The sequence below is a fragment of the Mugil cephalus genome, chromosome 5, assembly GCF_022458985.1.
Source record: "Mugil cephalus isolate CIBA_MC_2020 chromosome 5, CIBA_Mcephalus_1.1, whole genome shotgun sequence".
NCBI lineage: Eukaryota > Metazoa > Chordata > Actinopteri > Mugiliformes > Mugilidae > Mugil > Mugil cephalus.
This window is the reverse complement of record NC_061774.1, coordinates 20,694,547-20,716,726: the sequence shown is the minus strand read 5'-3', so window position 1 is coordinate 20,716,726 and position 22,180 is coordinate 20,694,547. Positions and strand designations below refer to the sequence as shown.

Below are 22,180 nucleotides of genomic sequence, written 5' to 3'. Positions count from 1 at the left end.
AGAAACCCAACCAACCTACAGAGGAACCCAAACAAAGGGAGACGTCAGACTCGTGTCCACTCCAGTTTGTTCCGAATCCCAAACGGGATCAAGAACGCAAACCTTTTGGTTTATTCACAAGTTGTAATTTCAAACGGTACTTTTAAAAATGAATACATACTAAAGTTTTACTATAAAAAAAAAAAAAAATAAGACATGAACAGAAAACATAAAAGAGATGTCAAGACACACACGTACATTCATCTTGTGCGAATTTTCCTGGACACATTTAGAGGCCATGGAGTATTGAAGGAGAGGTTAACAAATGTTTGACAGAAGCAGGCTACGTAGTAACAAATATCTGAAAACGTCAGGAGCGCTTGGTGATTTGTTTTCAGACATGAACGTTTCTAGAAGTCTGAGTAAAACTATAAATAAAATTCTACCGTCATTGTCCCTGAACACACCGCTGAGCATCATATGTTCCCCCAGACGACCGCTGTAAGATGCGCTTCTATTAGATTACTTCAAAATGTCACTGATTTTTCCAAAGAAGCTGCTCGGCTTTATGGGGTTAGTTCGATTAAGTGCTCCTTCAGATAATTCACATTGACAGAACTCCTCACAAGCAAAATGGGCACAAATTGCAAAATGGAAAAAATACTGATGAGACTCTGACGATAAAACATTGTTTAGACTTTCAAATTACACCATGCGGATATAACAAGGATGCAAACTGAACAGAACAAGGAAAAGGAAGCTTAGTATTTCTGGAAGTGCTTGAACAGGCTGCCAGAGGTAGCAACGCTTCCTCCGGAGGTCAGCGATTGAATTCTTAAAGGTGAAGATGATGTCAGTGGTCGTTATTGCATAGATGGATGACCTTCGCATCCAAAAGATCCCGTTTCCTCTACATCTACATTGTTGTTTGTAGTGGTGAGACAGTGATGGGTGGTATGAGCCAGTTTGTTTGTGGTCATGACCACATTTATGAGCCCAGAGTGCTACAATATGTTAAGTGATACCATGTTTCCCATCCTGACCTTTAAGGATTCAATATGTCGAGACAAATGCCGCCGTAGTCATATGTATCATAGCTTACAATCTGGGCTGTTTAGCAAAACCCAACAGGGTCAAGCTGGAATCTAACTTTACTTTAAAAAGGACAAAGATTCTGTATTAATTTGAGAAATATTATTATTAATATCCGAGTTGCTTGTTTTAGTTACACGATTGCACCAATTAACATCTTTTACGTGTTCTTGGAAAATGTATATTAAATATACATATTTTATATATTAAACATCATATACTTTCTATCCATGATTCCGGTGAGAAGCTTTCGTTTTCATGCGCTAAATATGAAGCTACATGCCGCAGCAGGTTAGCTTAGATTCGCCTAGCCTGGCTCTGCCATGATTAAAAAAACAAAACTACCTCACCCTCACTTTTAAAGCTTGTTTTATTTAAAATTGTTTAAGTGAAACACAATGTGGGAAAATTACAAGTTGTGGTTTTAACTTGCTGCTAGGCTAACAGTTAGCGTCGTAGTTAGCATTAGCGCAAATAGGTAGATTTCCCCAAAAAGGTTGATGCTGTTTTGGAAGTTTTGTTGGATTTAAACATTTTTAAATGATGAAATAAAAATAACAGCAACACCTAAACATATTAAATGTTAAAAACCAATAGTTGTTGACACACAGATGTTGTTGGGGGTGATACAGCTAGCTAACAGTTCAGGGTGGGATATATCATTACCACAGCGGTAATTGAAGTGAAACTGGAAAAAGTCCAACTTAAGGCACTACAAATGCTGTCACAAATTCACAGATATCAGTTTTAAACCAAAGCCCATGTTGGAGTTTGTTTGGGGGGGGGGTTCTGTTAAAACACTGGTGCTATTACTGTTTAATCTGAAGATTTTACACATAGCAAAAAAAAGAAAAGAAAAGAAAAGAAAAACAATAGGAATACCATATATGCTTTCTTTTTAAGTCACTCTTTCCCTTTACTGTAACTTCTTCACATAGATTAGGAAGTAATTTTAGAATCGTGATATGAATGTGCGATTACGTGACGAATGGCTATTCCCTTTTCCTGTTCCAGCTAGAGCTACCTCGTCATAACCTTTAAGCAAGTTCCATTTGGTGAACTGGGGTCAATATTTAATATGAAAGAACATTTGGGTCATTACACAACAGATTATAATGCCGTATCTGAATCACATGGTATTATTGTTTGACTCCGCAATGAACAACGCGAAATATGAATCAATCAATAACAAATTATTGTCAGTACCCGACTTTTCGGCATTACGTCGCTTTTGGCCCTTTACAAAACGTGTATGAAACGACACTTCCCCTTGCTATCACTGATGAGATAAGGAGAGACAAAATACACCAGCAAGAGAAGAAAATCATAAAATACCAAAAACCTGATTCACATAGAAACATGTAAAATCAAACAAGTGAATATAAAATAAAAGATTTTTTGTAAAGGCAAAGCTCAGAAATATTTTTCAGCTTATGCCACGTAAAAACTGTCACCTCACAGACATCAGCAAGGCCTCAACATTTTTTTTTTTTTTTTTTTTTCCTTTCCAACCTATTTTTCTTAAAAACATCCTCTGGTTTTTGTTTATGCTGTCGTGAAAAAAAAATGGGTTTGAATGAATGATTTTCCACAAAACAAAAGTGGGGGATAGGTGAAGCTTAAAGGTATGTAAATAGACCAACGCAATGCTTGTGCGTGGACAGAAGGCACTGGCCTTTACTCATAGCGCAGATCTGACACTCTCAAATGAATGTTTTGCAGGAGCGTTCACCGTCGTAATTCAAACCACCAGAGGATTTAGCTTCATTCTGTGGTGATCCAAGTACTTTGTTACTCTGACAGCAGCATCCCGAGGCCTGTCTGCACTCTTTATTTCCCTTAACAAAAGCAAAAGTGCAAAATAAGTCAGAATAAATAACCAATAAATACACATAATGTTGCCGGGAATGAGCCTGCTGCTGATAATCTGAGAGAGGCTGCTGACGGCTTAAATAAGAAAGTCAGCATAGCTTTAATTATGACAGGCCGGGAGAAATAATACACAGATTTGGGTCACTGGTGATCTATAAATAAAAGGTCAGGGAGTAGCCATATTATCTTCATGTGTATTGGATGGCATTAGGGAGAGACATCAACTCAGAAATGGGGTTAGATGTAAAGTGACGATAAATAAATTAAAAAAAACAACAACAAAAAAAAAAAGCCTTTGGACCGTGAGCAGCTCAGCATCTCTCTCCCTCTCTCTCTGTTAAATGTAAACAATGTCACTGCATGCATAAATAATGACTAAATAAATAAATTTGAACAAAAAAAAGAAAAAAAAATCCAGAACATAAGAAATGGTTGAATAATAAAACACACAAAAGAGCCTAAGAGCACGCCAGTATAAAGGTTCAGTCCACTGTTAATTGGGTTGGAAGCTAAGGAAGGAAGGAAGGAAGGAAGGAAGGAAGGAAGACAGGATGGATGTCCAAACTAATTATTGCAACATACAATTCAGGTGGGAACTTTATCTATAAATGGGTTTTCAATCAACGGATGAAAAATGCACATTTAATCCTTACAATTCTTCTTGTTATTATTATTCAATCAACATTACTGAGTGCATTTACCCACAAAGGCAGATTTATTGTTTGGTCTCTTGAAGGATTTATATGCACATTTAAAGACACGCAGTATTAGTTGAATTAATGGCAGTTACCATGTACGCTTCTGAACTTTTGCTTTTAAGCTTTTTCAGACAGGAAGCTCACTTTTTTTTTTTTTAATAATGCAAACTGTTTTTAGATTTTCTGAAGTTTGAAGACATTTTAGACACAGCTCACTGCTGCACAAAAGCTAGACAAAACAAAAACAAAAAAAAAAACCATTAAATCCTGTGCGTATTAGCATTATTACAGTGACATACAACGTTGTAACGGAGCATAATGATTCGCTTCAAAACCCACATCTAGACACACTTCTAAATTGCCATGACAATTTATGGGATTCTTCTCCTATCTGGTTGCAGCTTCAGTGTGCAGGTCAGGGCGGTTTGCTCTTCCTGTCCACTGTGGCGACAACGTGATGAATGGAAGTTATCTGTTTCACCAGATCTACATTTTCTTTGTTTGCTGTCAGCGTGCGGATGAGATCGATGCTACAACAGCTAAAGCTGCGACGACATCCGTTCCTTGTGCATCAGAAGTGAGAACAACAGGTCAACTGCTGCTCTGGAGTGGAGTGGAGTGAGAGCAGGAAAAGCTGGGTACTGGGATCTCTACATCACCGGTGCCTGTTCTGCGCCATGAAGAGCAGCACTTTGCGGATGCCGCTGAGACGATCTTTCAGAGAGGTGAGGGCCAGGAACGGGAGCTGGGCCCGGCCCTCTAAAGGAAGAACGGCTAGCAACCACCAACACCATGAGGGACCGTTAGGACTGGCCTGCAAGGACACGCAACAGGAGGAGGACACATGGTGAGAAGCTTGTTATAAACTTGTTAGACTCGGAGAGACTTTAATGATGCACGGGGGAAATTATTTGGTTGCGCATGAAAGTAACACAATTAAAAACAAGAAAAATAAAATGAAATTAGCTGAGATGAAAATAAAATTAAGATATTATCTAGTAAAATAAAATGAACAGCGTAATAAAAAAAAAATACAGAATTAGCATTATGAGCAAATGTACAAAAGTAAAACAGTGTCCAAGGTGACGCAGTTGTTGGGCATTTGCATAGCAACAGTGACACTGATCGTGTTGCATCTTTGTAGTAGAGATTAATAACAGCACGAAAACAGCACAAGCATCTTTCCAAATGAATCATTTTAAGCACTTGTGTGTGACTGAACAAATAACTAGAAAGAATCGCAAACAAGTTGCCCCAAAAGAAACTAGCTATTAGCGTCAATAGCTAATACCGTATTTCCTCTAATAGCGGCCGGGGTTAATATTGGAGGTAGGCTTTTATTAGAGGGACGCCTTTACTTATAATTCCCTTTGTTTAATATCGGTACGTATTTTATTTTAAAGTTTCCCTACCATTTACCGAACATGAATAACCAGGGTCCATTTTTTGGGGATAGTGAGAAAGGTTTAAAATGTTACAATAAACACATGAAACAATTACATCTATAACTGGCTGACTACCAGCGCATCCTGCCTTTATTTATTGTTATTTACTGTTAATTGAATAATGGCCACTATTAGAGGAAATACGGTAATACAAGTTTGATTTCACATGCACACAGAGGAGAGCGTTTAAAATAATTTGCATGAAGGACCATGCTGGTTTTACACGTTTCCAGAATATCTGCCCCAGACACAGTGAGTGAACAGGTAGCACAATCCCCTATCAGGGCCTCAATAATGGGTTATACAATATCAATATTTGAACCAATGAAACCAATGATAGTATTCTGAAAAACGTCCCATTGTCCCTTTAAATGAAAACCTACAATGAAACATTAACCATTAGACAATGAAGAGTGAAGAGTGTTTACCTGGAGTTCAGAGTCTTTCTCAGGCATGGGTCCAAAGTGTCCTTCAATGCGTTCCTTCTGCTCAGCTTTCAGGGAGTTGACCCAAACCAGGGCTTGGTCGTACACGGTGTCGTGCAGAGACTGCAGCTCCTGCTCTGCTGCACCTTCCACCTGCACACACGAACGCACACACCTTTGAGCTACAACATCTAATTACCACGTCCGCATCATACTGTGACTATGATCTCCCCGTCTCCACCTCCATATTCCTCACAACTCCCACCTTAACGTCTTCCAGGTATTCTATATCAGCCGTGTTGTACCCGTCCCTCTCGCTGTGCTGAATGACTTTAAACCTCCGTCTGCCGATCGTGTCCACCACCGAGCGGCCGTCGGAGAAGAACTTGACGTCGCGGATCTCCAGCAGACAGCCGTAGTCAGCGAATCTGGACGCGGGAATAAAGGCAGCGTTACATTTACCCGGATTCAAACTCCAGACGCTCAAACACAAAAAATTTAGAATCGCCAACGTTGGACTGACCCTTTGAGGTTGTCTCCGAGACACATGCCAAAGCAGTTGGTTCCCGTCTCCATGCACCGGCGTATCATCAGCCTGTAGCAGGGCTCGAAGATATGGAGGGGGCACGGCACAGTGGGGAAGGCCATGGTGCACACGAATATAGGCACATTCTTGTTGAGGCTAAAGAAAGAAAAAAAAAGAAAAAGAAAGAACAATGTGTTTGAGTCACGAAGAAAATCTTCTGAATGAAACGGAAAATGAGGAACGGAAATTCGACTTTAACAGCAAGCTAAAGCTGCTACAGTTTCCAAATGCTTGAAAAAAAAAGAAAGAAAGAAAGAAAGAAAACACAGTGAGAGTGGATCAGCTCCGGCTTAAGAGTTGTTATTTATTTAAGGCACAAGTTTGCATGAGCCTCCGTCAAAGTGATACTTAATGCCTGAAGTGACGCACGCTAAGAGGTCACTGTGTCAGACAGACATCTGTCTCATATCCTCTACTGTAGGTCAGTGGGTCAAACAGCAGGGGAGGGGAGGGGAGGGGGGAGGCGGGCAGTGACTTACGTTGCTATTAGACAAAACAGACAAAAATAGACCAGACGAGCAAGACAGTGGGGAAGACAAGAGGGGTGGACTGGACACTTACTTGGAGAGCTCGGCCATTTCATCCTGGTGGATCTTCTGTCTTTCCATGAGCTCAGAGGGAAGATACTTCGATATCAGGTTCTCCATAAATACTGTCTTACAGTACTGCCTCTGGACCAGGTACTGGAAAGAGACGGAGACGCTGAATAAATACACAAGCTGGAGCACGTAGGAAACAGAGTTGACCATTAATGGCCGTTCGGTTACGTAAACCAGAGCAATGACAAGAGGAGCAAGAAGCATCACTGGATTCAGCCTGGATGAGACTGTGTGACGCCTCACGGCCCAGTGAGGCATTTGCAACGACCTACCTCTGACAGCTCTTCTTTACAGAGTGGACACTTGGGGTTGTGGTCCAGACATCTCTCCAGACACCGAAGACAGAAAGTGTGGCCGCACGGCGTGGTCACCGGCTCGTAGAAGAGTCTAGACGACGGGGAGGAGGGGGGGAAACGCACACAAAAGCATTAATCAAAAAAAAAGTGCAAGGTACACACTGTGTGAGATTTTACACAGCTGCAATCTGCCCTCACCCAACGCACGCCCACACAGGCTGCTGGAAACTTATCTGGTTCATGACGTTATTTCACTAAAGCCTGATGTTTATGACGCATTACACAACTGTCAGCTGAGTTAGTCCATGATGTATTGCTGGGAAAATTCCATCTATTCTAGTCGGGACGCGCTTTGAGTTTTTTTTTTTTTTTTTTTTTTTAGGCCAAGTCATGTTGCAGAGCAGAGTAATGCTGTATAAATCAAGCTCTAATTTGAATGAATCTCACCTCATACACAGAGAGCACTCCAGATCTGACGGATCCAGGAGGTTGTCAACAGCAGCGCTCGAAGAATCAGGCTCTAAAAAGGAGAAGATGTCGCACTATGAATACGAGGCGAAAGCCGCCGATTGTAGCGTGTGTCTGTGCGCGGCTGCGTGAACTCACCAGGCTTGGATCTCTTGTGACTCCCCTCCAAAAGTCCGCCCTCCACCTCTTCTTCCGTGCTCCTTCGTTTCCGCTTGAGGAGTAAGCAGTGGTCGAGGATTTGCGGCCTTCCCTGACTCCCCTCCGAGTTCTCAGGTGGAGGGAGAATGGAGGCGAGACTGCACTCTGAAGAAAACAAGCCGGGGAGGAGGCTCTGAAAGACACAGACAGACAGAAAGAAGTTATAAAACTATATATACAGGTAAAGAGAGTAGAGCTGAGTAGCAGGGGTGGAGCATCTGTTACCTGGAAGGCAGCGCTGATGCTGTTTTTGATGTGTGCTCTGGAAGACAGTATGCTGGAGTAGTCTGAGATGTGTTCAGGGACCTGATCTGTGACAGGACCCAGGAGATCACTGAGGAGCTGAGGGCAGACAACAAGTTAAGGGAGTGATTAGTCTCCCTGCTTACGATGGATGGTGTGCATTTATTAACGACTCCCAATGTGAGGGTCACGTCTTCTTTAACCTCCTGAGACCCTGCGTCCTCATCGAATTTATTGCAGCTTCGTATGTTTTGTCTGAAATCTAGTGGTAGCAAAGGGTCAATACATTTATTCATTCTATAGTCAAGCAAAAGTGGACAAGGTGCAAAACCTCATAATCAGGTTTTATGGTTGAAACTTGTTTATTTATTTATGCTTTTTTAAATTTTTAGTTTAATATGATGCGCAAATTTAACAAATTCTATCAATAACGAGCTTCAGCGTTGCTAATTAGCAAGTACTTGTTTGAGGACGTTGGGACTTCATTGTTTGCAATCCTGTTTTTATCATTCTACTCATCCTAAATATCTTGGAGAAGTTAAAAATGCACTGCAAACTAAACTCTGGGTCTCAGGAGGTTAAGACAAGGGGAAATAAAACCTCGCTTACCTTGTGAGCCTCAGTCTGAGCCAGTCTGCAGTCCGGCTCAATGGACAGGCAGACCAGGTACTCCCTCAGAGCCTCTTCCGTCCTGCCCAGCGACACCAGGGCCTGGGCCTTACGGAAATGACCCTTACGTACAGGAAAGGAGGACATTTATTACTTTATATCCCAGATGGAAGTTCTTCACACTTTACTTTGTAATAATAAAACTAATAAACACCATCTATTAACCTCTCGGTCATACCTTGGACCAGTGCGGCATGAGTCTGCAGGCCACCTCAGCGTCTCTCAGAGCCTTTTCGTACTGTTTCAGACTGGAGTGGATCTGGGAGCGGTTGCTGAACAGTATGTGGTCCATCGGTGCTGAGGAGGAGAACAGCGGGAACAGCTGATAAGAATAGGGCAACTTCTCTCCCCTATTATTAATCTTTATATATATATAGTTAAATTCAATTCAAAATGCTTACAAGCAGAATTTAGAAACACAATATTCACTAGACAATGACATATAGAGTAGAGGCATTGCTATTCTCTATTGTATATCTTATCTTATCTTATCTTATCTTATCTTAGTTAATGTTAAATTAAACGTCTTATATAGTTTTACAGTAGTATATAAGTAGAATAGTAAAGCTGGGAAACATTTATAGGTTTATTGTCAATATAAGAACATTAAAAAAGTATCACAGGGGTTTTAAATGTTTTTCAGGCCAAGCACCTGAAATCTACATTATTATTATTATTTTGCATTTCATATTAACCTGTTTATTTTATTTTATTATTTCCAACATGTTATATATTAAAAAAATACATAACCAAAACATTAACATACACTGTTACACAACCTCATACAGAATTTATAGTCAATTTCCCCCTCCCCCTCAAATGCCTTAAAGGCTGAATTTTCTAGTGACATAAACTCTCGAGTTAAATCACAGAAGGAATGTTTCCAGCGGATCACACATCACAAAGCATGTTATGAAAAAAAAAAAATGGCTGCCTTACAAAACCATTCCAGCACTATCAAGGTCACCCACATTCCAGGTTTCATAACGATGCAAACATGCCAACGTCATGGTTTGGAAAAAGACCTATTTTCCTGGCTTCTGTACGAGCTCAGGTAGTAAATCACTCACAGGAAGCGTAGTGGAAGCCCCGAGGGGAAGGGATTCTTTTACATGAGAAAATTATTTTAGATAAACCACAGGCAGTGGAAGCGGGTGCAATTATCAGGTACAATGTTTATTAGCACATGTAGAAATCAGCTTTATTACACTCGCAGAAACTCGCTCTGTGCTAATTCCAACTTAAGGTCCTGAATTAGAGCAACTACACACCTAAACACAAGCCTTGGCCTCATTATAACCCACGCATACTTTTAAAATTAACTCTGAAATCTTTGTCACGAGTTAGGAGGTGAGGGTGAGGACACGGTCTTTAACAAAAAAAATAAATAAATGAGAGGACAAACTATTATGCGAGCTGGTGGACTTTCTTTAAAAGCCCTAAAATGTCATTAAATAAAAGTAGGTTAGTAAGTCAAGTTTACTTTGCTGAGATGCAGCTCTAAAAACTGGTTGTTCACAAATTGTTTAGTTAAGCCAGAGGTTAGGCGTTCAGAGTGAGTCATTTAATCGTTATCACAACACCTCTTTAGGCGTGAAGAACCGCTCTGACTAACGCAGGCAAAACAACGCCGGCCTCCTATCAGCTCAACTGGAGCAGCTGGGAGATAAATGTCTACGTCGGTGGGACGGATTCAAACCGGTGTCAGATGTCAGACGATCTGCAAAGTTAGCTATGATTCACCTCTCAAAGGAGTCAACTTCCAGTGAGGCCGGTAACCTAGCTTTCTGCTTACACAACCAGGCCCGTGGTGTGGGGGGGAGCTGCAGCAGCAGCAGCGGCCCTGAGCTGTTGAGTCAAATGAGGTCAAGCCGAGTATCCCAAACTTGAGCTGCATTCACTGCTTTTATAACTAGTTTTGATATGGGTCAACTTCAGCCACATAACGCAGAGAAATCCAGAGGAATCCATTATACATTGTCTTCTAAGTATTACTAAGTATTTAGGCTATTATCTTCTAAGTGTGCACTTATCTAGTGAATACATGTGCGATGACTTCAGCCCTGATCACTGTTCACCTCACATAAAACATCCAGTATCGTGCCGCTGGCGTCAGATTACCTAGTGGTGACCTGCAATAGTATCCTTGACCCACATTTGCTTGAAAGGTTTGTCTGGCGTTACACAATGAGGGAGTTGAGGGGGGAGGGCTTAGGTGCTTACGCAATGTTTGGTCCACTAGCCCAGCCTACATAACCCTGTTATCCAACACATGGAGTTGTGGCCCTCAGATGCCAGCAGAGTGGCAGCTCTCCGGCAGCACCGTGCGCCCGTCACAGACTATATGACACACTTATGAAACTTATTACATACCCCGTTTTAAAACCGCCCCTTGTTATTTTACTGTGGTTTCACAATAAGTCCATCACAAGACACGGGAAGAAATTAGGGGGTTGAAATTACTGTAAATTCATTCAAGCTCCCACTGACTTGATTTTAATCACTGATATCTACATTTTAACTTGTGTGCTGTGTGGAATTATTACAGCTTTTGCTACTACATGTGATATATTACACACATACAGTGGTTTAAATGTTTTAAGTATAACTTTAGTAGTAAAATAAAGTGTCCTACCTATCTGTATGGCTTGGTTGTATTTCTCCAGAGCAGCCTCCATCCTCCTCTCTGCGTACAGCCCGTTGCCCTCTCGCCTCAGCCGGCCGGCCTGGTACAGGCTGGGGAACCACTTGGCCAGCAGGTTGCTGAGGACCACGTTCACCCTGTAGCTCTGGACGTCGGCCACCCTGGAGCTGTCCCCGCACTCCCTGCACACCACCGTGCGCCCTTTCTCCTTCCTCTCCCGCTCCAGACACTTCTTGCAAAAGCAGTGGCCGCACGGCAGGGTCACGGGCTCGAACAGAAAGCTCAGGCATATCCGGCAGGAGAAGTCGTCCTCCGACCCGCAGCCCGTGGCGCACACGCCGGGGCACAGAGCCGCCTCAGCCGCGGCCCCGGCCCCTGCGTCCTCCCCTCTCCTCGGGCTGGTGCCGCCGCCGCAGCCGCCGCCGCTGCCGCTGCCGCTGCGCTGCCTCTCTCCCCCGTCTCGCCTTCCGATGCTACCAGACAGGTACCCTATGAGGTTGGCCAGGTGAACGGGTCTCAGTCTCTCTATCTCCGAGGCTTGCCGGTACACGTCGAAAGCTTCCGTGAATTTGCCGCCGAACGCGAGCGCGTCGGCCCGCTTCACCATCAGCTCCTGGCGGCTCCCCGGATCTCCGAGGCACGCCAGCTGGCACTCGTAGATATCCGCAGCCAGGTCGAAGTTTTTCGACTGGAAAGCCTCCGCTGCCAGATGCAGCATGCTCTCACTCTCCGTGTCCATACAGAGCCGAGGGATGGGAGTCATCAGTGGTCTCATCTGTGTGGAACATGTCTCGTCTCTGGCCCGGATGCCATTCACGTCCTCAGCTGAGACTAATATCACCTCATGTGCACAGTCCAGTCCGGGAAGTGGCGATATTATTCTCAATGGGGCAAGGGGAGGAAAAAAAAAAAAAAAAAAAAAAAAAAACAGTTACGTAAAAGTTTTGTCACGTGACGCCGGTCAGTTGTTCTCATTGGTCGAGTTTAGAAAAAGTGTTACAAAACAATCTGCCATGTAACAGATTCGGTGTCGGGGCCAGGGGCCGGGAGGCTGTCTGACCCCCATGCGGGATTCCAGTAAACAGTGACGGGTCAGTGTGGGACCCCGGGTGGGGGGGGTGCTCCAGAGGTCCCAGCCGGTTGTAAGCTTCCCCTCGTAATGACAACATATAATAAGAGTATTACTTGTCTGAAAGTCATTCCAGGTATGTAATGTGACCCATATAATGAAAAGTCTCAAAGTCAGCCCGTTATAGTCCAGTTTATATCACGTCATAATAATAATAATAATAATAATAATAATATATTTATGGGTGTCTGAATTAAATAGTACAAAACCTAGTAACAGACCAGCACTTTTCAAACTGACCCCGAAAACTACTACGTACACCGATCAGCCATTACATTAAAACCAGTGACAGGAGAAGTAAATAACATTGTCCATCGTCTTGCGACAATGCAGTGTTCTGCTGGGAAACTTTTTGACCTGGCATTCATTCATGCGGATGTTACTTAGACATGTGCCACCCACCTAGACCAGACCAGACCATGCACCCACCACACCCCATAGCAATGACACAGCAGGAACACACAAAAATGGGTTAGGAATAACTTAAAAAAAAAAAAAAAAAACAGCCTCCAAATTCAGTAGTAGTAGTATCTGTGGGATGATTCCCCCTCAGCCCATAAGACCTAAAAGTCCCCCCACTAACAACATTCTGCTACCAGACACCACAGGACACCCTCAGAAGAAGACACATGTCCATTCACTGATGAGTCACAGCTGATTTAGAGACACAAGAAAGACCAACACAATATTAGGAAGGGGGTCATAATGTTATGCCTGGTCAGTTTATGTCTGAAATATTTTTCCATTTTTGATAAAGATTTGAAAATCCATTTGTAAATGACTATAAATGGTAAAACAGTGAACCCATCCCCATTTTACACAATGCGTTATCAGCAACTTGCCGCTTGTGATAAGATAAATCCTTATTTTATGGACGCGGTTTTTCACTTAATATGGCAATGCCTCCACAGCGTTATGGCAACGGCCATGTGAGTTTACATATAGTGGTTTATATTTACTAGGATTAAACCCAGCTCCTGGAAGGTAAACCTGCTCGGCTCCCTCTCAAAGATTTTACATCTGAAAACAAACAAATCAGTGATTCACACAGAACAGACCGTCTTGTGTCATCTTTCTGTTTGACGCAGCCTCGGTTTGATAACCGTGACAGTTCACCAGAGCTCTGAGGTTTAGCCAGTCACTCATCGCTACATAAAAAAAGGTTTGCATAACGACAATATCACGCCTCACTTGGCGCACCAGTGATGGCGTTATGGTGAGATCAGACCATGGCGTGATATAACTGACATTCACGTTACAATGAAAAATTACTGCTCTGATTCACCGCTCGTAAAAGTTATTGTTCTTGACTGTAAGAGCGTGATTGTAAAATTATTTAAGCTCATCCTTTGTCACAGAGGTTTCCAGCTGCAACTTGTCTTTGTCGGCAATGACCATTAGTGTGTGGCCAGTAAACTTTCTTTATGTATATATATATATATATATATATATATATATATATATATATATGTGATTATATATATATATATATATATATATATATGTTGTGATTTAAATTTTAATTAAAAATAAAAACCATAACCAAAAATACAACCATAACTGGGAGTCACAGGCCAAAAAATAAAAAATAAAAATAAAAAATACAAGCCGAATGTCTCAAAATAATCAAGGATGCAGTGATTAGTTAGATCGTATAAATAGAAAATACCTTTTTGAAATATTTGGTATTTGAACTCGAACATCAAAAGGTATATGCATCCTATATATTAAACCAGTGCTATTCATAAATAATAAATAAAAGCATTATTATAATTTTTCACTCAATGTTAAGCTATATATTAACCCTTTACTAAAATATGTTGGATTCATGTTAACATGTATTTAAAGAACTTTAAATTTGCGGGGGGGAATTAAAAAAAATATATAAAACTATTTTCTAATCAACCAAAGATTTTGCGACCCCACCCCCTGCAGTACCTCCACAGCCCCCCTAGGGGTCGCGGACCCCCCTGTTAAAAACCTATGTTTTAGATAGATATTTATAGTGATTCAAGAGATTTAGCCATCCACCCAAATGCCTAAAAAAATAAAAAGTATAAAAAGATGCATATAATGCAAAATGTAAATAAATGATTAAGTCAGTTTTTTTTTTTGTTTTTTTTTTGGAAACGTGTCCACTGTTTGACCACAGTTTCGCATTATCGCGTAACAAAGTAATTCAGAGTTAACTAAGACTAGAATTAGAAGCATGTGGCGAAGGTTAGAGTTAATGACCGTGTTTAAGGGATTGTTCGGATACTAGCCTATACCGGGTATTATTAGCATCACCGGAAACCTATCACCGGTATTTACTGCACTTCCCAAACCTAAAACCTATTTGCCAAAGTGGAGTCTGGAGCGTGTGTGGAGGGGGGGGGGGGGGGGGAATTATGAGCTAGTCAGTTACTCGGTGTCCATCGCAGTAGTAGCCGCCGCCGCTGCCGCCGCTGATAATATAGGTCGGCCGGTCTAGCCCGTGAACTCAATCCCACACACAGACACGAGTGCTGACTCCCGTGTCCACCTCAGGAGACAGAGGCCGACTGGCCCACATGTATTAACAGACGGACTGGCATATATGGAAATGAGGACTCCGCATTACGCAAGCACAACACAGCCGGCGATCCTCTTATTCCTTCACACCTTGACATTTTTGTTGTGTGTGCCACTAAATAGGCCAGCTCTGCAGTCTGGGAAGGTCTTCCAGCGCAGACTGTCTGGACGTTGTATACTGGGCTGGGACAATCAGTTATCCCCAAAGTCACCCCAGCGCGCTATTATACAAGGTCTTACTTGGCTGCGGAGACAGAAGGATATTTGTGTGATGATGTCACGGTGAAGGACTTCACTTGTACATACTCACCAAGACTTAGGACCAATATCAGTTTGAAATTTGTTAACTTTATAAGAATAACTATGTCCTTTTACCAGCATGGAAACCTCATTCAGTTAGAAACAAACGTCAGTGATGTTTTCAACTTTCACGTGAAAACAATCCACAGAGTTTTAATCATGCAATACGTAAAATACTAATTAAATAGATGTTTTTGGTTACCGTAGACATTTTACTTGTTGTGTAGAGCTTGTTTTTTCCCCTTTCTTTACATCTTCTCAAATTAATTTACTAGGTATTAAACACGTGGCCAGTTTTAACACTGTAAAACATAAATCTGTTGTATTAAGAGCAAAAATAAACATTAAAAGGTTAAAATGTGGAACAACGTTACAAGACAACTAACAAATATTAGGTTTAAACAATGATAATTTACAAATTCTACAGTTTTTAAGAAATCTTAGCAGAAAAAAGTTTATATTGTAGATTAACAACGTTGTTACTTTGGTATTTTTCAGTGAAAATGTACAAAAAGCAGCACCTGTATGTGAATCATGAAAGGTACTGGTTTAAAGGCAGTATTATCACGCAGGTTCAGCAGAGAAGGGCTGGATGTATATGTTTAAATGGTATTTTTTGGTGAATTAGTACAATTTAACCCTCCTGTTATGTTAATTTCTAATGAACAGCAATGATGTTCCTGGGTCAAGCTTAATTATCTAAACGTGTCAGAAACAAAAACATTAGCATAAATGTCTTTTATATCTAGTTTTACTCAACATTGATGTTTTGTTCAATTTTATTTAAATCTTATTATTTTATTTATTTTTTCTTGTTAGCGTGAGAAGAACTCCCCTTTTAGGGTCAAATTGACCCAAACTGACCCTGAATTTATTAATTTTCACTTTATATGTAGATGACACTCATTAAGATGAGCAGAAGAGGTTTCATACAGAAAAATACTGAATTTTAGAAGTTTTACATGAGTCAATTTGACCTGCAACAAAACATCAGGGTTAAACTGTAAAATTCACACTATTTTCCTTTTTTTTCCTGAAAAACAACATATTATTACATTTTTAAAGACATCTACCCCCCAAATACACAACGTCATTATTTTATGGACTAAATCAGACATCTTTTCATCTTTTATTTTTCAACCAAATATATTTAGTTAAACCCGCTAACACTATCAGCCATTTTTGTCTGGATTCCTGATGTTAAATATATGAGCTGACGATACAGTAACAACATAACTAGTCTGTTTAGAGACTATCTGCTCTGTGAGGTCGTCCTCACAATGACAACGTTGACAGAAAGTCATTTTTCACATGTTCACTTTACTTCATATTGGGCATCTCAGCATGATAACACTTACTCATCTTAGTATGTGTGGTGAGAATGACAGTTTGAGTAGTTAAGTATTTAAGTAAGTGAGAAATTGAAATTCGAATGCCTGATGAGTTGGAGTTGAGATAGAGTTAAAGGAAGGTGTTGATCTGTGATAATGGCCACATGAACATGTGTGCCAACTTTCATTTCAGATAATTATTGAGATACTTCGGTCTCAATAACTTCATTTACAAAGAAATAGGATCATCAATAGGGCAACTCATTATTTTGATAATTTTTCTGTCAATGTGGGAAACTAGATTTAAAAGTAGTTTAGTATTTATGATTCACCTATTTTGTATGATTGTGTTTGGTTTTTCTGTTGTTGCATTAGCTCAGCTACATAGTAAATGAGGCCACTACCCCAAAATACGTATGAGTTTAGAATAAATAAATAAATTACCCCAATGTCTTGTATTCTTTATGAAGGTATGACTTGAAATTTGTAGGTTTTTAGGTTTACCAGACACATTAGTGTGTGTTTACAACCAAGCATCAGCCTGAATTTTACTTAGTATCAGATTGAAAAGGAAATCTGTGGTATCGAACATCACTACTGTCCAGGGTTTACCCCGCCTCTCGTCCCAATGACGGCTGGGACAGGTTCAAGTCCCCCTCCAGAGGACAAGCCGCTACATAAAATGAATGTTCTTCCAGAAAGTCTGTGATGTCGCTGTTCTAACTACAGGTATTGAGAACCATATGAATGGTGATTTCTCCAACACTGTAAAGAAACTGAACAAAACATCTATTATCGGCAAATATAGCGACACAGTGACAGATTTTAATGCAGAAACGTGTTTAAAAAGACAGAATCTTGGTGTTACTGTGGAAAACACATACATAACATAAGGAAAAATATCATTTCACTTTTTAAATTGTTCAGTCTGATTTATATAAAAAAAATAATAAGTTGTTCGTTCTCAACGTGTTTCAGAGGCGGGTGAACAAAATGTTCAATCTCAACGTCTCAAGAGGGCTCATCACATGACACCAGTCAAATTAGCGAGGAGGACAGCTGAGTTTGTATTTTGGCACAATGGAGACTCTGCAGGTGTCTCAAATGTCCTTACAAACTCAAACGTTAATATACGCAGGTGGATACGAGACATCAAGGCACATGGGATCTATTACAAGTGGCTGATGAATAAAAAAAAATATATCAGTGCTGAGGAGAAGAAGCAGACACGAAGCTGCCGAACAAGAAAGCGGAAATGTGCAGATGAAAGATTAGCGGCCGAACGCTAAGGCAAGAACAAAACAACAACTGTCGCATAGCAATGAGCCGGTCAGCCGAGGTAAAAAGGGAAAGCAAGGACAAAGACGGAAAAGAAAAGAAAGAGAGGTGGCCTCTGGTAATCACATCTGGAATCATTTACAGGCAGAAAATGATTTTAAATACAAGGAATTACAGCTTATCTTTTTACTCTCCGTCAACAGTCGAGCACGTTGGATGCCAACACCCTCAGAGCGTAAGATCGTTGTTACTACCTTTCATGATAATACTGCGTTACAAATGACTAATAATGTACAAAAAAACCTCCACTGGATCTGAAAGACCAAGCAGAGGTGACAGTGAAATAACAACGATATTAACGGTTCGTCAGTCCTGGATCTTGAGAATGCTCCTCTTCTCCAGGTCGTTCATCTCTTTGAGGATCAAAGCCACGTTGTAACGGAGCTCGTGGAATTTAGACACGGGCACCTGGACAAGGAAGAGACGACGACAATTCACGTCACACAAGGCGTCAGGCAAGAAAATGACTAGTGCGCTGCTAGAAAAACAACTGCAATCCGAAACTAATGCATCCTAAACCTTCTGTCAAACGTGGGCTGGGTTTTTGTTTTGATTACACTTTTTATTTTTATTTTACTTTAATCTCATTTTATCTTTCTTGTGTTTATGTTAATATTACACAAAGCTGTGGTGACAAAGTAATCTCCCTAGTTTATCATTAAAGTTTGTCTAAGTTTAAGTCTAAGTTTTTATTATTATTAGTTATAACCCCTTTAATTTCTGTCCCTCTAGACCACAGGTCTTTTTCAGGCAAAGGGCCCCAAACTGATGGAGAAATTACACAGGGACCTACTTAATGTGTTCTATATTAAACTCAGCCTTGTGTTATTTATAAATATACACTATTAATATCATTTTGCATTCAATATTAAGCTGTTCCTTATCCCATTACTAAAATATATTGGATTCATGTTAATGTGTATTCAAAGAAACTTAAATTTGTGGGGGAAAATTTAAAATCAATATTTAAAATGTCTAATCCACCAGTGATTTTTTCGACCCCCTGGGAGCTTTTGGCCTGCGGCCTGATCTAGACCCTGTGTTTAAACTGTTTGCAGCTGAAATGGAAAAGACGCATCTGCTAATAAACAGACAAAGAAGGCAAAGTCCCCTCTTCTGTGTGTCTTTCGTCATCTCTTCAGTTCTAAGAAGTGACTGTTCCTAAAAAGCCCAATATCCGCTAGAAGTAAGATACGCCCATCAGTGGAATATACCCATTGGATGATGTTGCTTCTAATCTTCTAATTCCGCTTTAATCTGATTACGTAACCACCGCGCTAGTTAGAGTGTCATCTATAGTAGGAGTCCGCCCTCCTGCTTCTGTCCACATTCGTTAACTGAACTCTCTAATACAGAAGCTATAGCGTGATACGAGTCAGGTGTGGAGTATGGCGCCCCCTGCTGAGCATGGTCTCTCACTAATTTGCTGCTGAGCTTCTCGCTTCCTGTCGGCTCGGCCATTCGTCACTCCCTACTAATTGCTGTTCCTGCCCCTATGACTAGCAAACATGTTTATCAGGATCATAGTGGGTCTGAGACCACTAAAACTAAAAGACAGGGACGGTTCATACAATACGTGGAGCAAGCAGAAACAGATTAACAGAAAAAACAACGGCGTCAACACTAATAAATGTTACACCAGTTTTCCACTGTGATCTCATTAGGTAACAATTGAATCAGGCTCTGAATCCTGAATTAGCGCGGTGAGTAATAACAGACCTCTCTAACACCGTGGCTGTAGATAAACTGGAAATACAAACCAGCACTGGTCATGTCGACAAAATAAACATCCACAGGAAATCTACCTGTTTCTGAAACAATTATTTGTATTTATTTTTAACATAAAATACATGGATGGATGAAGTGTAATATTTACCCAGTAACTTTTGAGACTGTGTGTTCGGCTTAATGTGCTTGTTGGATTTGTGTTTGTATTCTAACAATAGCTATGATGGAATGCAATCATCACGACTGAACCCTTTTTATTAAAGGACTTAGGACTCGTGCTGACCTATATTTATATAATTCAGAGCTGGTAATAAAAAAAGGGAACTAAGCAAACGATTCCAGACCACCAGCAGCATAAGAGCATTTACATGTCAGCCGATAAGGTACCTCGAAGCGGTGAAACCTCCCGTCCGATAGCTTCATCTGCATGAGAACAGAGGGCTGCAGCGCTCTGGCCAAAGAGCTGGGTGGACAGACAAAGATACACACTTGGTTAATTTGATACTGGTCAGTCAAATGATGTCTCTCTGGATTTCCTGTGTATGCAAATTGTTTAGTTTAGTTTATTTAGCTTGGTTTTAAGTATTTATTTCAAACATTCGAAAGAAAAGAAATTATGCAAATGCATATACAATTGAAAAAGAAACAAAAGACAGAAAAATCAAAGCACATCCAATAAGTAACACAAATTACTGGTAATGTTTGAAAAGGAGTGGGATGAACAGATGTGCACATGCTTTTATTTGTTGTGTGAAAACAGTGATGTTTTAAAGTTTAAATTCCCTCTGAGATCATAACCCTCCTCTATGTCCATGAACGTGTTTTGTATATTGTTAGGAAGTAGATTATTTCTCACTTTGAATTCCACCAAATCCCTAAATTTAACTGCATGTGACTTTAATTAACTGTTTGTTGGTGTTTTCCCGGGGTTCCCACGTTATTTATGATCCTGATGGCTCTTTTTTGCAGTGTGCATATTGTTTGTAGGTTGCTTTTGTAAGCGTTTAACCAAACTTCCACGCAGTAATTTAGATAAGATAATACCAGAGAGCAGTACAGAATATATCATGTTTTATGGGTCAGTATATCTCACTTTTCCCAGTATGTAACTTATTATACACATATGTTACATAGCAGCCTCCCGTGATCTCACCTTGTAGAAATGGTAACATCCACTCTCCATTTGAATTCTTCCAGTGTGGGGAGGTGAGGATCGTTCTGGGAGGCAGCTGCCTCTAGAAGCGCACGGCTAAAAATACAAAGAAGAGGGATGTAGCACAACACAAAGAAGCTGTACCTGAATGCAACACTGTCCTGGAATGCAGATTGTATATATTTAGAAGAAAGTTCAGTACTGCACGTAGCTACATCAAGTAGACTAGATGAGAGCTCAACATACCGATTTCCAAAAACCACACTGGAGAAATCTGTGATGAAGTCTTCAGGTATCCTAATGACGTGACACGAAAGAAACGACAATTTAAGTATTTTGGGAATAAGCTATAGTGTAAACTAATAATATAATGAGATAATAATGATGGGCCTTGCCTCAGTTCTCTTAGATCTTCCTTAAAAGCCTGAACAGGGACAAAAACAACACGTTGACACATACATTTCCACTTTAATATTCATCTTGACATTAATGAAGTCACTATAAACATTGTATAGGTGTAAGATTACCAGGGTTTTACCTCTTGTTTAAGTAATGATGTGGGGACGCGGATGGCCTCAGACAGCACTCGATGCATCCCGGCTATGATGTGGCTGAGCCTCTCCTGTGGGACGACACAGCTCTCGGCTATGGACTTCATCACCTCCCTGCAGTCCTTCCCCTCCAGGGCACTGACCAAAGCTGCACACAGGACAATTCACACGCTCATTAATTCACCCCTGGCTTCAAGGACTAGTACTTAAGTGTAAAATGAGTTTATTGCTGCATGCATAAATGGAGAGAATGGGCAGGTCACCAGATTCATGCAAACACCACGAAGCTTTCACACCAAGTTTGCCAACATCACAAACTGAGCAGCTATAAATATTATTGTTGTTTCGTGCCAATGGTTTATGCAACATATTCAGACAGATGGACACATTATAGAGCCAGGTCCATAATGAGAGAGGTTTCAGATAGCAGTTTCAGGGAGATGGTTATCTATCACACCAGCAGTTTAATCTACCTTTCAGTATTTTTCTGAACAGCTCGTGATCCACATCCTTCAGGTTTTTCGACAGCGACTCGATTTCTGGAGGTATTCTTCCTCCTAGAAAGCTGGGGTCTTTAACGTGGCTCGTCGACATTACCAACCGAAAAAAAAAACGTCAGACAGCAAAATTAAAAAAATTAAAAATGAAGTAAATGCGTGTTTTTGATTCTCGTCTTCAGTGCCAGTTTTGTGTTTATGTCACCACTTCCGCGTTCGCGTCACATGACGCTCTCGCTTTTCTCACGGGAGTCTCGCGGTGACAGCTTAGTAGTGATGGGAAGTTCAGCTCGTTCCGAGAGTCGACTCTTTCGGCTCTTTATTTGGTATCGTCTATAGCAGGGTGTCAAACTCATTTCGGGTGCCACGTACATCCCAGTTTGAAC

The 22,180-nt window shown here is 40.8% G+C and overlaps 2 protein-coding genes and 1 long non-coding RNA gene across 3 annotated transcripts; 1 reads left to right on the top strand and 2 right to left on the bottom strand.

The window, feature by feature from the left end:
* Nucleotides 1–55: 55 nt before the first annotated feature.
* Nucleotides 56–12,092, bottom strand: LOC125007915 (LON peptidase N-terminal domain and RING finger protein 3-like). Its single transcript, XM_047584850.1, has 12 exons — nucleotides 11,206–12,092; nucleotides 8,749–8,867; nucleotides 8,511–8,633; nucleotides 7,884–8,000; nucleotides 7,599–7,791; nucleotides 7,440–7,512; nucleotides 6,969–7,083; nucleotides 6,659–6,780; nucleotides 6,035–6,193; nucleotides 5,777–5,939; nucleotides 5,515–5,664; nucleotides 56–4,455 (listed from the first exon to the last, which is right to left on the bottom strand). Exons 1-12 carry the CDS (start codon nucleotides 11,987–11,989, stop codon nucleotides 4,297–4,299), a joined length of 2,277 nt encoding a protein of 758 aa, XP_047440806.1. The 5' UTR covers nucleotides 11,990–12,092; the 3' UTR covers nucleotides 56–4,296.
* On the top strand, nucleotides 4,352–18,971 carry LOC125007917. Its single transcript, XR_007112819.1, has 2 exons — nucleotides 4,352–4,488; nucleotides 18,208–18,971. It is a non-coding gene; the product is annotated as an uncharacterized LOC125007917 (long non-coding RNA).
* commd5 (COMM domain containing 5) lies at nucleotides 17,331–22,020 on the bottom strand. Its single transcript, XM_047584851.1, has 7 exons — nucleotides 21,771–22,020; nucleotides 21,285–21,445; nucleotides 21,142–21,170; nucleotides 20,993–21,043; nucleotides 20,747–20,842; nucleotides 19,981–20,056; nucleotides 17,331–18,273 (listed from the first exon to the last, which is right to left on the bottom strand). Exons 1-7 carry the CDS (start codon nucleotides 21,889–21,891, stop codon nucleotides 18,172–18,174), a joined length of 636 nt encoding a protein of 211 aa, XP_047440807.1. The 5' UTR covers nucleotides 21,892–22,020; the 3' UTR covers nucleotides 17,331–18,171.
* Between the last annotated feature and the right edge of the window lie 160 nt (nucleotides 22,021–22,180).